This window comes from Lycorma delicatula, chromosome 3, assembly GCF_047948215.1.
Source record: "Lycorma delicatula isolate Av1 chromosome 3, ASM4794821v1, whole genome shotgun sequence".
NCBI lineage: Eukaryota > Metazoa > Arthropoda > Insecta > Hemiptera > Fulgoridae > Lycorma > Lycorma delicatula.
The window spans coordinates 51,438,368-51,453,683 of NC_134457.1; the positions used below are offsets into that span (position 1 = coordinate 51,438,368).

The 15,316-nt window shown below is 29.5% G+C and overlaps 1 protein-coding gene across 2 annotated transcripts in view; it reads right to left on the reverse strand.

Annotated features, from left to right (window-relative positions):
* Positions 1–1,043: 1,043 nt before the first annotated feature.
* mRpS29 (mitochondrial ribosomal protein S29) overlaps positions 1,044–15,316 on the reverse strand; it is a 36,649-nt gene continuing 22,376 nt past the window's right edge. Inside the window, exons 8-9 of one of the 2 annotated variants that reach the window (XM_075359809.1) lie at positions 5,601–5,690; positions 1,044–1,281 (exon numbers count right to left, since the gene is read on the reverse strand). In XM_075359809.1, coding sequence (XP_075215924.1) covers positions 1,096–1,281; positions 5,601–5,690 — 276 coding nt within the window. In that variant the 3' untranslated portion in view covers positions 1,044–1,095. Of the gene's footprint in view, positions 1,282–5,600; positions 5,691–14,903; positions 15,045–15,316 lie in introns of those variants that run through there. The other variant, XM_075359810.1, reaches the window with a different exon arrangement.

The following is a 15,316-nucleotide window of genomic DNA, read 5'->3' on the forward strand; positions in this document are numbered from 1 at the left end:
TGAAGTTAGTAAGTGTCATGTGCCGTCAACGCTATTCGGCAACAAGTGGTGCCTAACGTGGGCAAAGATCATCTGGTCGAGAAGATTGGACATAGCCACGCCTCTGCCGATGATATGTTAGTCGACAGACCAACAACATTGACTGCCTGGTTGCGGCATTTCTGCTAGTGATAACGGCAACCTTCAGTGGTCTACCACCATTAGGTCAGTAAGTGCCATGTGCCGTCGAAGCCATTTGGCGACAAGATACAGACTTACAAATTAGAAGAATATCCTGTACATATTTGCATGGAACCACAATTCTATTACAGCAGAGAAATGTGGACAAGAGAAAGGCAAGAAAGTAAATGAAATAATGAACTTAGAACTGTTGGAAATTATACAGGAAGTACAATTCAGTATTCCTATGGTAATAGGTTTTAAGACAAAATGGACAAGAGAGAAGTGTAATTTAGTAAAACAAACAAGTGGGTGGTCTATATCTTAAGACATCCAAAATTAGTTAATATGCTTGCTATTATCAACATGCAGCTCATGTTGTCTTACAATATATTTTTATATAAAAATAATCAACGATATAACATGCTATTGGTAGCACTCAATCATAAATTTATTTTACTGTGGTATTCTTTATAAGTGGTTATACATATTCTTTCAAGAACTGTACATGATTTAGTAACATACCATGATATTTTCAACCAAAATTATGATATTACGAAAAATGGACATAATTTTGATATTTAAAGAAGATTAACTTGGAGGTCTTCACCTTGAGCTCATTCTGTGAGAGCAATATAACCTAACGAGTGCAAAATGGCATGTTCATGTTAAAAGATACATTATTTTCACTAAATTTTGCATTTACTTACTCTATAACATTCCTAATAATAAAGATTAGATGTACATGTATATATAAATATATTTTTTCTTCACAATATGTTTTCACCACTATTGAGATGAGTACTTAGAGTAAAGAACAGAATATTATTATCATATTAAAAAAAACCACAGTAACACAAAAAAAAAATAATAATAAAACAAAATAATATTAATAAAAAAACTTTATTGGATACAACTAAAATAATAAATGGTTAACTACAAAGGAGCACAAAGGTTCATTAAGTAATATGGATTTCTTGAACTGATGAAATCTAATTCTTCCCTTGCACCTGGTCTCTGAATCCATCTTCTATCTTCATAATAATCTAACATACTGTGAAATTCAAATTCTGACAGTACGGGAACTTCTATTGGTATAAAAGGATCAAGAATTTCAAATCCCTGTAAAAACAAATGACAGCACTTCATACAAATACTATATTATACTATACTATACTATACTCTATACTTCACTAAGAAAAAAACAGAGTAATAATAACAACTAACTATAATTTAATTGTAAGAAACTAAGTAATCAGTCCAGAAGGCTGAGATCTGGCCCTCACTGTGCTACTACAACCTATTGTTCAAGGATTAGGCAGCACTAGCAAAGTGTATTAAATCTAAAATTACACAGAGTAAAATTTATTTAATTCTCTAAGAATTGCATACTAATAGAAAATTATTGATATCTAATTATTGGACAAAAGTAAGAGTCTTATGAATTATATCATTTTGACTTCTTTGATAAGAATAACTTGCAATTTTTTTAACCTTATTACAACTTTGACTAGTGTGAACTATTGTACTAACACACAATAAGACTGTTTTAAAATGGTGGCCAGAAGAACAGATCATTTAATTCTTATTTATTTGAGTGGAATATATCTGCTTTGCTCAACAGACACCAGCTGACATCTGGTTCCTTCAGAAAGAGTGATGATAAGATAATGCTGATAAGGGAAGATTATTTTTTATTAAATCCTCTGGAATTAATTACAATAAAAAATTTAGTTTTTACTTTATTTTAATCTCACTTTAATAACCTAATTTCATCAAAAATCTCAGTTTGTTAAATTCAGTACAAAACAAACAAGGTCTGTGAACCACATATTCTGTGGTTCAGAATATGATTAGTTAGCTTGAGAAGTCATCAACTGCCTCTGTAACAGTGTAATGTTATAGTGCTGGGTAATGTCCTATGTGAAGAACATAATTCAACACAAACTTAATTCAAGAAAAGATTCAATTACATTCTACGTTAACAGAGTATGTTATTACAAAATACTGATCGGCAAATAGGGAGGAATATGACATAATGTTACTGATACTTAGTATTAACAAACTTTGGATTGTTCAAATATTTTTACTAAATTGTTTATTCGCAATTAAAAAAATGGAGTTTAGTCATACGACAGATTAAATGTGGTGTGTACTGTTTCTAACGGGCATTAGAGAAAAATTCCTGCTATTATTAACTGATACTTACAGATCTAGGTTATATTATTGAGGAATTTGTCTTATTAATGAGTCTTGATTATTTTCTTAAAACAGATTGAAATAATGATCAAATGACAACAATGTTTTCAATATTTTTACTCGTATATGTTGTTTAGGAAATAAAATATGGAAATAACCATAGGCATGCATATTAAATGCCAGTAATGGTTTTATGAGGCTCGGCTGATAAATTTTGCGCACTAGTGTGCTACACAGTGACAAAAGGTACTATCGAGTTGGGCATGGCAGCAAATGATAGCTAAAATCTACCACTACAAACCTGTAATAATGCGTTGAAATCCATTAACTGGTTTGTTTTCAGAAGCAGTTAAAATGGGAGTCTAGTATGGTCAAGACACAGTTAAAACAGCGCCCAGTGATCAAATTTTTAACAGCAGAAAATGTGAATCCTACGAATATTTTTATCATTTAAAAGTAGTTTACGGTAGTAAAACTGTTGTTGACTCACTGACTGTGAGTAAGTGGGCACTGAAATTTTGTGAAAGTGAAGCTGGAAAAGTGACAATTGAGAACACACCTCGCAGCAGACAACCAGTTTCTGTGACTGACGAGAAACATTGAAAGGCGATGATTATCAAAAGTATGATTTGCTTCAAAGTGACCAGTGAATTACCCAGCAACGCATTGTCTATTTGGTTAGGCATATCTAAAGAATGAATAGGCCACATTATTGAGCAATTGGTTTACTGTAAAATCTATGCACGATGGATACCACGCAAACTCTGTGATGGCTCTCTGCAAGTTGAAGTTTGGGCCTAATCTTCATCTGCCATAATCGTTGGATTTGGCTCTGTGTGACTGACTTCCACTTTTTCCCTCATCACAAGAGGGGTCTCGAAGAGGATCACAAGAGGGAAAGCCTCATGGGTGACCTGATAAGAGTCACAAGCCAATCCAAAAAAACTGTCAGGTGTGAATTGGTTTCCTGTTATTTTCTTTACAGAACCACCAAATAAACAGTTGTATATGAATTTGCCAAGCCCACTGAAATGCAGGTGATATTTAATCCTACTACAGACAAACCTTCACTGTTCACCAAAGGGGCAGCCTATGATAATCATTACTCTAGAAAACGCATTTCAGATTGGTAACTTTTGACTCTCAGAAAAAGTGGCTTTTTGCATTATCAGAACAAAAAAAAAAATTAATTAATGTACTTATTTCAGTCATGAAACAATAACGTCATACACATCTCTTCAACTCGGCAGGGAACTATATAATAATAACTATAAATCTATGGAGTAACTACGCACAAATCTTTTATTCAAAATCTCCCAAGAAAAACAGAGAAACTTTCAGGACATGTTCTGCTGGTGATAATGGAAAAGTTCATACAAACAAACATCTGGAAATGGTTTGTTTTTAAGTTACAGCTAGTGAAAGATTTCACCCGGATTTCAGCTCTTGTAATAAAAAAAAAGCCCTATTGTAATTTTTGGAACTCAAATGAAGGAGTACAGGTACAGTTTGTATTTTATTTTGTAATAAAACATTTCACAGAACTGTAACTTCCGTAATTTTTAAGACATTTGACATAAAACACAAAATCAGGTGTCAAAAAACAAGTTTTTTATGTTTGTAGAACAATAGCTTTGTTAAATGACTAATAAATGAGGAAGGGTTTAGTAACAAAATTTGTAGAGAATTAATCCTGAGAAAATTACTGTAAATATAATAATAAAAAGTAAATAAAAACTTTCAAAAATTTGTTTTTTATTAAAGCAAAACAAACAAAAAGTAGACAGAAAATTGTATTATTCTTTCTGTACCTAATAAACATTCTTCAGTGTATCAGCATTTACAAATGAAAGGGTCGTTTCCAAATTTTTCTGTTGAAGGTCAAGTAAATAATCATGTTAATGATGAACATTGTATGAGTCAGCATATTCTGCATAGCCAAGGCACTAATACAAGGTGAATTTCATGTCGCATGGTTTGTCAGAAAAGTGTGGTGCATCCTACGGAAAGAAAATCTTTATCCTTTCCACCTGCAGAATATTTCACTTAAAGAAGGCATTGTTATTTGAAGATTTAATATTTAATTTAATAAAACTAATTAAATGAATGAGGAAACTAATAATAAAACTTTCACCACAAAACAAACTTGAATCGCTAGGCCTACAACTTAATTTTTACTAGCACTATCTAACTTTACCATTACAAATATGGTGAAGTAAAAAAGTAAAATGAAGAATTAATAAGTTGTATTGTTTCAACATAATAAAAACTGTACTGTAGTAAATTAACAGCTGATTTACTTAATTAAATTTGCAATACATTTTTAAAATATTTCCAGCTGATCTGTTTCATTTATAATAAGTAACAAATATCAGTTGATATTAACACAGGAAGTTAATTTTTATTTAGAAAATTATAGCAGTTTAATTTGTTGTTTATTATTATCAATATTACAGCACTGTTTAAAGTTCATTATTGGATGCATTATGAATGTAAAATGCAATAAAATTGTTCATGCAGTACATTTTACCTAGTTTTATTGTTAACACGATTTTTCAGTCAAGCAACTTTGAATGCTTATAACTCGATAATGAAGGCATGAACAGAAAAACAGGTTTCACCACTGTTTTTCTTATACAATTTTAAATTGAAATCATCTGATATACGTCCACCTCCCTACTTAAAAAATTAAATTTACTTCAGCATGGGAGAAAAATTAAAAACCCACCTAATGCAGATTCTTTTTAATTATGTAAAAGCCAATTTCTTTCTGCCTGCAAATAATTCTTAGATATGCAGTATAAAACTGTTACATACTACCTGGTGTAACATATATATTATTAATATAATTTACAATTTTATAAATTTCAGTAATACTTTATTAAAAAAAAAAATCGGCTAACTGATAGGAAATTTTTAATGATATTTTCAACATAAAAGTGTAACTTCACACAGTTTCAATGTAGGATTATGAAAATATATTTTTGGGGGGTTCTTGTTCACGTAACCTCACCATTGAATTATTTTTGTACAGATTACTAATGTATAAGAAACATTTATGAGACTATAATTTTACCAATCCTGTGTAATAAAATAAGGTAGAAACTTCCAATACTGCGAAAATCTCTAAAAGATATTCTGTGTAATTTGGTGCAGAGTGACTTCTGGCTATCCGTGAAAACAAAACTAATTAAATTGAAATAATTCAACATTATAATTTCCTTAATTAAACCATCACTTACCCTTTTTCCAAGTAAATATAAAGGTTTTTCAGAGGCTTCTTCATTTCTTGTGTTTAACTGGTCAACTGTAACAACTACTGCTCCATTTGACTAGAAAAGAAACAAAATTATTTTTAATTTTTAAGGAGAGAATATTAACAAATACAATCTAAAAAGCTTGGCAACAGAATTAGTTAACTCAATCATCAGATAGGTGTACTACTTTATAAAATACTTAATTAAGAGTACTGCTTAAATGGAAAGAAAATTAACTACTAACTTTATGGAAAGTGTTTAAATACTTGTAAATAAATTACTGAATGTCAGTATTTACTTGATTAAAACTTAAGAACTGCTTTTGGTATGTCTGAATGCTTCTTTCACTACTGTTCTTTGAAAATGGTTTTATATGTAAACTTAGCCAGATAACTCCTTTATTAAGTTAATAACGGAAGAAAGAGAAGATAATAGATTTTACAAATCCTTTTTCATGGCGTATTATCTTGAGTCAATGACTAAATCACAATCTGTAAGAGATAGCTTCACGGTTTGATATTTCACCAATAAAATCAGATTAACTGTTTTTGAAATATTAGAGATTAAATGTAAAATTGTATTGTATCACATCTTGTTTAAGTGTAAGAAGATGAAGTATTAAAAACAATCTACATGTAAAATATTATCCAATTGTTTATGTGTTAACACATTTTTTCATGTGGACACTTTTCAGTATTACATTAAACAAAAATATTTTTAAAAAAATTATTTTCAGTGATATAAGTAAAGATTTTTTGAAAAAACTCCTAATTCTTGAAGAGTATGTTTTAATTAATACGTATGAATTATATACATATATATATATATATATATATATATATATATATCACTTTTTTTGCATCTACAAATAATTCAGTAACATTTTGAACACTGTTCCAATAAAATTTAATAATATATGAAATATAAACCACCAAAATACAGTAATTATATAAGTTAAACTTACCTTACTAATTTCCAATATAGTTTTCATTACTTCTATCATGTTAATTACATTAAATTTATTCTTTTTAATGATTTGTAATTTTTTTTTCAGAGAATATAATCATTAAAAAGAATAAGTTTTCATGTAATAAATATAGAATTTAATTCCAACAGAAGATTAATAAGGTAAGTTAACTTATCTAATTACTGTGTATAATAAAATTACATTTTTGCCTGTAAATTACTATTTACTTTAAATTTATACTATATTTGTATTTCATAGGAAACTGAAGGAATTTCAGCATATTATTTTAATTTGCTCCATTTTCCAAATTTTGTCTATTTTTCTGTTTGTAGAGGTTTAAAAATCAAAGGACACAAGCTGTTTAAAAAAAAAAAAAATTGCAACACTCACTTACTTTAACCAGATTTTGCAATTTTACAACTGAAAATTTTGTCGTCTGCTACCTCTTTTATGAACAAATTACAAGTTGATTAACCCCTCTTGATGAAAAATGTATTTGTAGAATTTATTTAGTTAGGATAAACTTTAGAAAATATGATTTGACAAAAAAATTAACTAAACTTTGGTGAAATTTCTTTTTTTATACCCTTAGGTTGGATTTTATAAAAAAATTTCAATGGACAAATTACAATTTGAAAAGCTTTATTTTTTCTTTAAGCCATTTGCTTGGTATAGATATTATTTTAGTAGAAGATTTTAGAGGGATAAAAATTAAAGGAAATAAAATTTGAAACACATTTGCCGGTAAAACAACTTTTGAGATTTTAACCCTGGGAGAATTTCTTTAGGAGTAATAACTAAAAACTAGTATTCAATTTATACATGAACATAATATGAAATTACACAGTTATGTTTTGCTAAATTTGATAATATCTTCAATGTCAACTGAACAAAAAATACAACAAAAATATTATTTCAGGAACTGCTAAAATATGAAGAGATCAAAACTCAGACAGAAAAATTACATGGTTATGTTTAGACAATTATTGCTTTTCAAACCTTTCAAAAATACATTCAACTGCAAGAAGTGAAAGAATATACCATAATCCATTTACTATGGTAAATCCATGGAAAAATTACTGCAATCTGGTAGAAAAGGACTATCAAATGTGACCTTCCAATAATCTGAATTAGAATATACACCTGGTCTTCTTTATAAAATAAAGATTCTAATTGGGTCATATTCAAGGAACCAAAGTGTTGAATGTCTGATTCAAGCAATATATGATAAAGCAGTGAATCATTACATTAATTCTTTAATTAATAAAGGAAAACTTTAGGATAGAAGATTTAAAATATTCTTTACAGCAGGTATGATGTTTTATAATACTGTGTGTAATGTGAAATTTGTAGTAAATCATATAAAGTAATAAAATACATTTGTACAATATAGTACAATACATTTTTACATTAAAGAGAAATCTGGAAGATAAAACCAGATTCAACATTTTTATTACTATTTATTTCAATTGGCATAATGGTGTACATTGAAAATTTCAAATATTAATTTTTTTTTTTTTACAATAATTAAGATATTGAAAGTAAATGTGACAACTAAAATTTACTAATATCAATAAAAATAATATAAAAAAAGGAAAAAGTTATATAGTTTGGTATAAATTATACTAAACAAATAGTATATAATTTACTTGTTTAATTAAACTCCTTTAAGAAATATGGAATATGGCTTGTGCAACTCAGTATTCTCAACTAATTATGTTACAGAGTAACATAATTGGGAACTGAATAATCCATCATTCTGGCTGCTTCACAGTAATCATTTATTTGTAGCTTGAATAACAGATTTTCCTTTACTGGTGGCAACTCTGCTAATGGAATTATTTTGTATTCTCTTTCCTAATTCAGGGGTTGCATGAAATTTCAAACTACTGGCTAAAGTAATTTTTGTCAGCCTCCTAAAACCAAAAATTTAATAACTACAAACTTATTTTCTGCTAGGGAAACCTTGCTAATATGAGTACTAAGGGGACAGGGAAGCCCACCAGTTCGGCTAATTGGTGCCCTGTTATCGTGCCGCTCTTAAGACAGCAGTTTGTATCTATTTCATGTGTGTGCATGCCTTTAAGAATGGGGGAGGCTTTGCCTCATCCCCAGCTCACTGTTGACTGATGGGCCCACCCTGTATGGGTCTTTCTGTCGCTCCTCAATGGGTGGGTATATTTAGTTGTAAGGTGTTAGTCATAGGTGGCTGAGTTTTCATGGTCAGGGCCTCAATATGCCAAGTGCAAGCTGGCTTGTTATTGTGTGCTGCCAGAGGGTACCTTCAGCTAGTGGCCTGAGCCTAGTATAGGCTGAGAAGCTGCTGCTCCCGACGCACAGATAGGGTGCACCACTGAATCCTTGGAGAACAGTAGAATATTTCCTTAACCATGCTTTTGATTAATAACAGTAAATTATCATTGTGGAGTTATATTACTTCACTTGCATAACAATTTTTTAAAATTTTATTTGGCAGCAAAATATGATTTAATTTTTCATATATTCTTATTGTTTATCCAAACAAAAACAGTTATAGAAATTGAACAGTTATAGAATAACTGTTCAGTTAATTATTAACTTTTTAATACATTCATTTGTAATATCTTTAACAGAAATAAATACTTCCATTAAGATTTTTAAAATGTGACAATACATTCTGGCAAGTAATTCATGCACCATACAAAATGGTTTAATTGTCTCAAACTAGGTAGAATAACAACTGAGAACAATAAATTCTGAACACTCATGAGTATTAAACAACACTGATCAGTTGGAAAAAATGGCCACTATATAGGGAAACATTGTCAGCCAATTCTCTGAGGAAAGTCAGAAATGAAGATTTATAAAACATTGTCATGGCTGCTAATCAAGAATCAAAAATATTTTTAAAAATTTCAGGTAATGAGAAATAAGTGCAAACTTATGACAAAAAAACCACACCATAATCACTGCAATGGGAAAAATCATAATCTCAAACATAAAACAGGATCTCTGATCATAAAATTCCAACAAGGTTAATTGTCTTCACATTCATTTAGTTGATTAGTAGTTTGCAAGATCTGCAGACATCAAAGAACTTTACTTAATAGTAATCCAAAATTTAAACAAGCAGCGAGGAAGAAACAGTCAAGAGGCATTGGACAGTAATTCAAGGATGCTTCACTTGCCCAAGTGCCATTTCTTATATCAGAGTTTTTGGCACAAAATGTTATTAATGTTGTTCCTCATTCCTTCTACTGTTCACAATTTGCTCCTGCCGATGTTTTACATAACTAAAATCAACCTGGAAAGACTGTGTTTCAAAAATGAAGATATTAGAGAATTTGCTACGAGATCTACACTCCATTGTACAAATAGAAATCCAGGAAGCTTACCAGTAGTGAAAAAAATGCTGGAACTATTACAGGGAAATACTTTGAAGGAATACGCCACCATAATATGTAAAATACCAAAAAAATTAAGGGTGGGAGGGAAGTTGGAGCGAGGGTGAAAGGAGGGTGGGAGGGATGGAGAGAGAGAGAGAGAGAGAGAGTGAGAGAGAGAGAGAGAGAGAGAGAGAGAGAGAGAGAGAGAGAGAGAGGGAGAGAGAGAGAGAGGGAGAGAGAGAGAGAGAGAGAGAGAGAGAGAGAGAGAGAGAGAGAGAGAGAGAGAGAGAGAGAGCTATTAAAAAACTTTAATAGCAAAAGCTAAAACAGATATATTTTATAAAGTTAGAACAGTTAACAAGAATTTGAAAGTATATTGCAGTTTATAAACTGTGAAATGTACAAAATGGCACTGTACTTTGATTAGGAACTCCTCATTCATTTACTGCACAATACTGACTTTGTTATTGGGTAAGGGTTAAATAAAAATATAACCATACGTAGGTAAAACCTTTTTTTAACTATAATCAATCTGTAACTTAATAACTGTCATGATATTTTAAAATTAGCAACAGCAGAATGCCTTTTAAGTTTTGCTCTTGCTGACATAAGCTTAAGAGTTTCAACCAAACAAAGCACAACTTTATTAAGAAAAAAAAAACACATGCATACATTAAAGACATCTTCCAAGAAAACACCAGAAAATTCAAATTGTAAATAAAAGAAAAGAAAAACAAGGACACAAAGAAACTGCAAGAAAATTTCTTCCTGAATAAAAACAAATGGAAACAAGAAGAAAAGTATAGTTTAACAAACACAAGAAGAAAATAAACTAAAGAAAAATATACATAATTTAGAATACCTGACAACTATAAATAGAGGTAACTATAAATTAAGAGACCTAAACTAATCTAAGGAAAAGAAAAACAGAAGTGGTAGAATCATAACATTACGAGTGGGAAGAGGTTTAAGTGCGGTAGGGTGAGGCCCCCACGCCAATAATTATATTTTCAGTTTTGAATATTCATTATTTAAAAACCTGAATCTGCTGGTATGTAAAATAATGAAATTTTGATATATTTATTTAAATTACTATGCAAAATTATTTGTATTAAAAAAAATTAATTTAAAAAAAAAGATATGCTCATCCTCTTGTTTTTTATTCTATTAAAATTATTTAGAAAATAACATTTTTTAAATTGTAGGCTCATTTGTTACACTACAGTAATAAGTAAAAGAGTGCTTCAGTGAATCGATGCTGAAAAAAAGAACTAGCAATGAATAGTTAATTACTTTATTATTAAACATGAACAAAGGCTTGACCAGTTTCCCCCAAAGCAGTATTTATAATTTTTCTGCAACAGTCTGTGGAAAAAAAACTTTTTCTGCAAGCATTTTACATGTAGCATAATATAAATTGGCATTAAAAAATTGTTTGATGCAGTTTGGCTCTCAAAGTCCAGAGATTTTTGTCAAGAGATAAAAATTGAGAAATTTTTTAGGTTTTTAAAAATATATATTTTCTTTTAGTGAATTTGTTACGTACAGAAATATATAGTGGGAGTATGTATGAAGATATATATTCTAATAGGTGATTAAGTAAGCAAGCCAGAATATATAATACTTTTTTAATTCTTAAAACCAGATAAAGCTTATTTAATTATAAGTTCTCTTATATTTTAAAACATGACAAGGATTCATTTAAATCTTCTTGGATCCTCCTCATAACTTTGGATGTTACCACTTGAGATATTCATTTTTGAACATGATTTGTAATAGTTGTAGTATCAAGTCCCATATTTCTGACAATCAATTTCATAAATTTTTTGTTTCCTTTATAACCAGCAGGAGGTCCATTTATTATTATGAGTATATGAGTCAACATATCAGTATACTAATCTGTTCATATTACAAAATCACTGACTGCAGGACATTTAGTCAGGTAATATCAGAACCCCAGTTTTCAAGATTTTTTCTGAAACTATGGTACTTTGCAAAACTTTCAATAACTTAATACTCAAAGATTATTTTTAATGAAGATTTGTCTGCCAGTTCGAACAAATACTTGAAATCAAGAATATTTTCACTAACTTTTACAGAATTTAATTTCTCAGTCATGCAGTACAACATTTGTTTATATTAAAAAAAAGATCCATTTTATCAATATGAAATGAATATGAATAACGACAGAAATACATATGAGCAACACTAATTGTGTCAAAACATTTTGAAAGAATCAAACCTTTTGTCTGCTTTGTTGTTAGTTATATTATTTCTTGGAAATATCAGAAAGTTCAAGTTCAACAAAAAATCTGCCATCTTAATAACTTTGAGTGTTTGTTGTGTTAATTAATATTCAGGAAAGTCAGACACTGTTCTTTGAGTGACACTAAAAACTTCAGAAATATTACAATTTCATTCAGTACTTTGTTACAAACTCTACCAGAAAGTGATCATAAACTTTTGCTGCTCAGTGGAATATCAGGTAAAGGCACATATATATTTGCTTATAATATATCATATGTAAATAAATATGATATATTTTCTAGAACAAGTTCATCTTTCATGTATTTTTCCACACCTAGTAGAATACACTGCCCATCAATCACCATACCAACTAAATTAGTTCTTAAAAATGATGAAACAAAACCAAATTTTTCAAACATATTTTGAAATACTTTCCGTCAAACCTTTTCCAGTGTAAACTTTAAAAAAATGTTGCTTAAGATAAATACAGTTGAACAAGTGTTCTGATGAAATGTCAGAAATTGGGAAGCTCATGCTAACAATATGCCTAGATCTGTGGTTAATAATTATTTTGGCAGAAAAAATACAGGAAATCATTATCATTGATGTAGGCTGCAGTTTCCTGCAGAATAGATATGTGGTAAAAACAACCTGCAAAATTATTTTGAATGATCTGAAAATCTCACAGAACTTCCACTGCTATGTAGTTTAGTAATTGTAGATTCTTATAACTTCTACGATGTGTTTTAAGTTAGATATGCAGCACTTGGACAATAAAGTGCATTCTCTTTCTCTTTTCTGCATAATAACTCATCACTATTTTTTCACACTTTCTTCATGACTATCAGAAATAAAATGGCATTTTAGGTCATACTTTAAATGTTGAAAAGAATCAGGCATTGGAGAATAACTAAAACAATCACTATTATTATAGTCATAATGCAAAATTGCTCATGTGTTGAACACAAAATACCAAAGTCTGACCTGACAAAGTAACAAATTTATTTCAGGATACTTTCAATAGAATGAGCAGATTTAATGTGATCAAGCTTTTCTTGTGGTGTTACTTCAACAGTATATTCAGGTGATCTAGTAATTGATATTCTATTACTGCCTTCAGTGATAACCACAACTTTTGTCTTCAGTTTCTCAATAGACTTCACAGCATTAGTTAGAGCTGAAAGTGAAAAAAAATAAATATCAGGCTGACAAGGCATTTTGTATTAAAATGCAAAAGAAAATAACATGTTTTTTAGGTATTTGACAGCAGACTCTTTTTAACCAGAAAAATGGAGAAAATTGCTCAAATAATGCTCAAGGTTATATTTATAATATTATACTGTACCAGAAATTATATAGACTCAATTTTGAGAGGTTGAATCTCGTACGTCATTGAACAGATTTTAATATAATAGGTGTCAAATAAAAGGAAATGTAACGAAAATTACTTTTTACTGCTTTTTTAAATATCTTGTTCTAAAAAATGTCTGAAAAATGACAACATTATTTTCATTTTAGTTGAATCGCCTACTTTTTGGCAATTTTATAAACAGTTTACTTTTTCAAAAATCTCTGTACTTAGCCAGAATCAAACAAATCATATGATGTAGATGGCACGTGTGCATCGCCTTTCTTGGCTGAAATACTAGGCCTAGTCTTGTTGATAACGGCAATTGCTTCATCACTTTTGTTTGTTTTCTTCTTCTTCGCTGTGCACCCATCAGTACCGAAAAATTCACAGATATTTCTGCTAGCTGCAGACTTATATTTCACAGTAACAACCAGATGCAAATGAGTTTTAAAGGATAATTTTCTTCCACTTAATTGTGCAAACAACACTCTCCCAAGGTAGCCATGTTCTAAATATACATTTACAGTCAACAATTTTTAATTACAGGATTACCACTCTTTTTATTTCTTAAAATTTCATGATTTTTGCAAATTTTCTGTATACCTTTTCAAAATATAGGATAGCAAAATAAATAAGCATAAAATGTACTTTTGACTGAAATCTTAATGGATTTTTTTTTTAAATACAAAGAGTAGTTCATTCATTATACTCATAGCCTACTATAATCGTGTGCTTTAAGAGACTCTAAAATTCAATATCTGAAATAGTAATAAGTCACACACATAACACAATTTTGTGATGATTTTTGCTAACGCTATAGTTAGTTTGGTACATCTACATTGGTAAAACCCAAAAATTCTGCTTATTTCTGTTAAAATGAAGTTGTATTTTTATCCTGAAATTTGGCAAAAAATTAACTATAAGAAGTTAGCTTGAAAAATTCAAAATTCGCAATTAAACAAGTTTTAACAATTCACTCGATATATTTATATTGAAAGCTTGTTAATTAGTAGCAAACGTCAGAATGAGCCGAGTATGAAACAAAAGTATGCTCGTTTTGAGGTAAAAAGGAAATGTGAACAATTACTCCAATACTTAATATTCTCACAAACATGAGGATAACTTGTATTTAACAGATATTCATTAAAGAAAAAAAAGATTAATAATTTTCATTAATTACAATTCATGGTGACACACATATTAAACGGATTAATACATTTACATATTTTATAAATATACATTGTTCATATCAAGAAGCATGATGCTTCTATACTTATATATTTTTATAAAAAATTTCAAAAAACTAATGTCTACAATAGATCTTTTTTAACAAAAATAAAAAAATATAAGTATAACAAATGTTAATGCGAACAACGTTCTGTTAGTAGCAATTTACTATATAGTTGTTAGTTCAATTTTTTCTGCTAGATGGTAGTGCTCAACAATGGTTGCGTGCAGCCGCCCGGTACACCAGTTGGTTCGCTCTGTGCCAACAGCAGCTAAAATAAAAATGTGAGCACATATATCAAACAAACCAACGCACCATGTGCTTTTATTGGAGAGATATGAAATTATCATTTAAAAAATAGTTACTAGAAATGAGGGATCTATGTCAAAAGTGGAATTTTTTCATAAGAAAAATAATTTATTTTTTAAATTGGGAAATGAATATCCAATTTGGATTCATTAAAATATCTTTTTAATTCCCACATATTTTTTATAGAAAAATGCACGAAAATAGCAAAATTGTTACGGAATTGAAATTTGGATT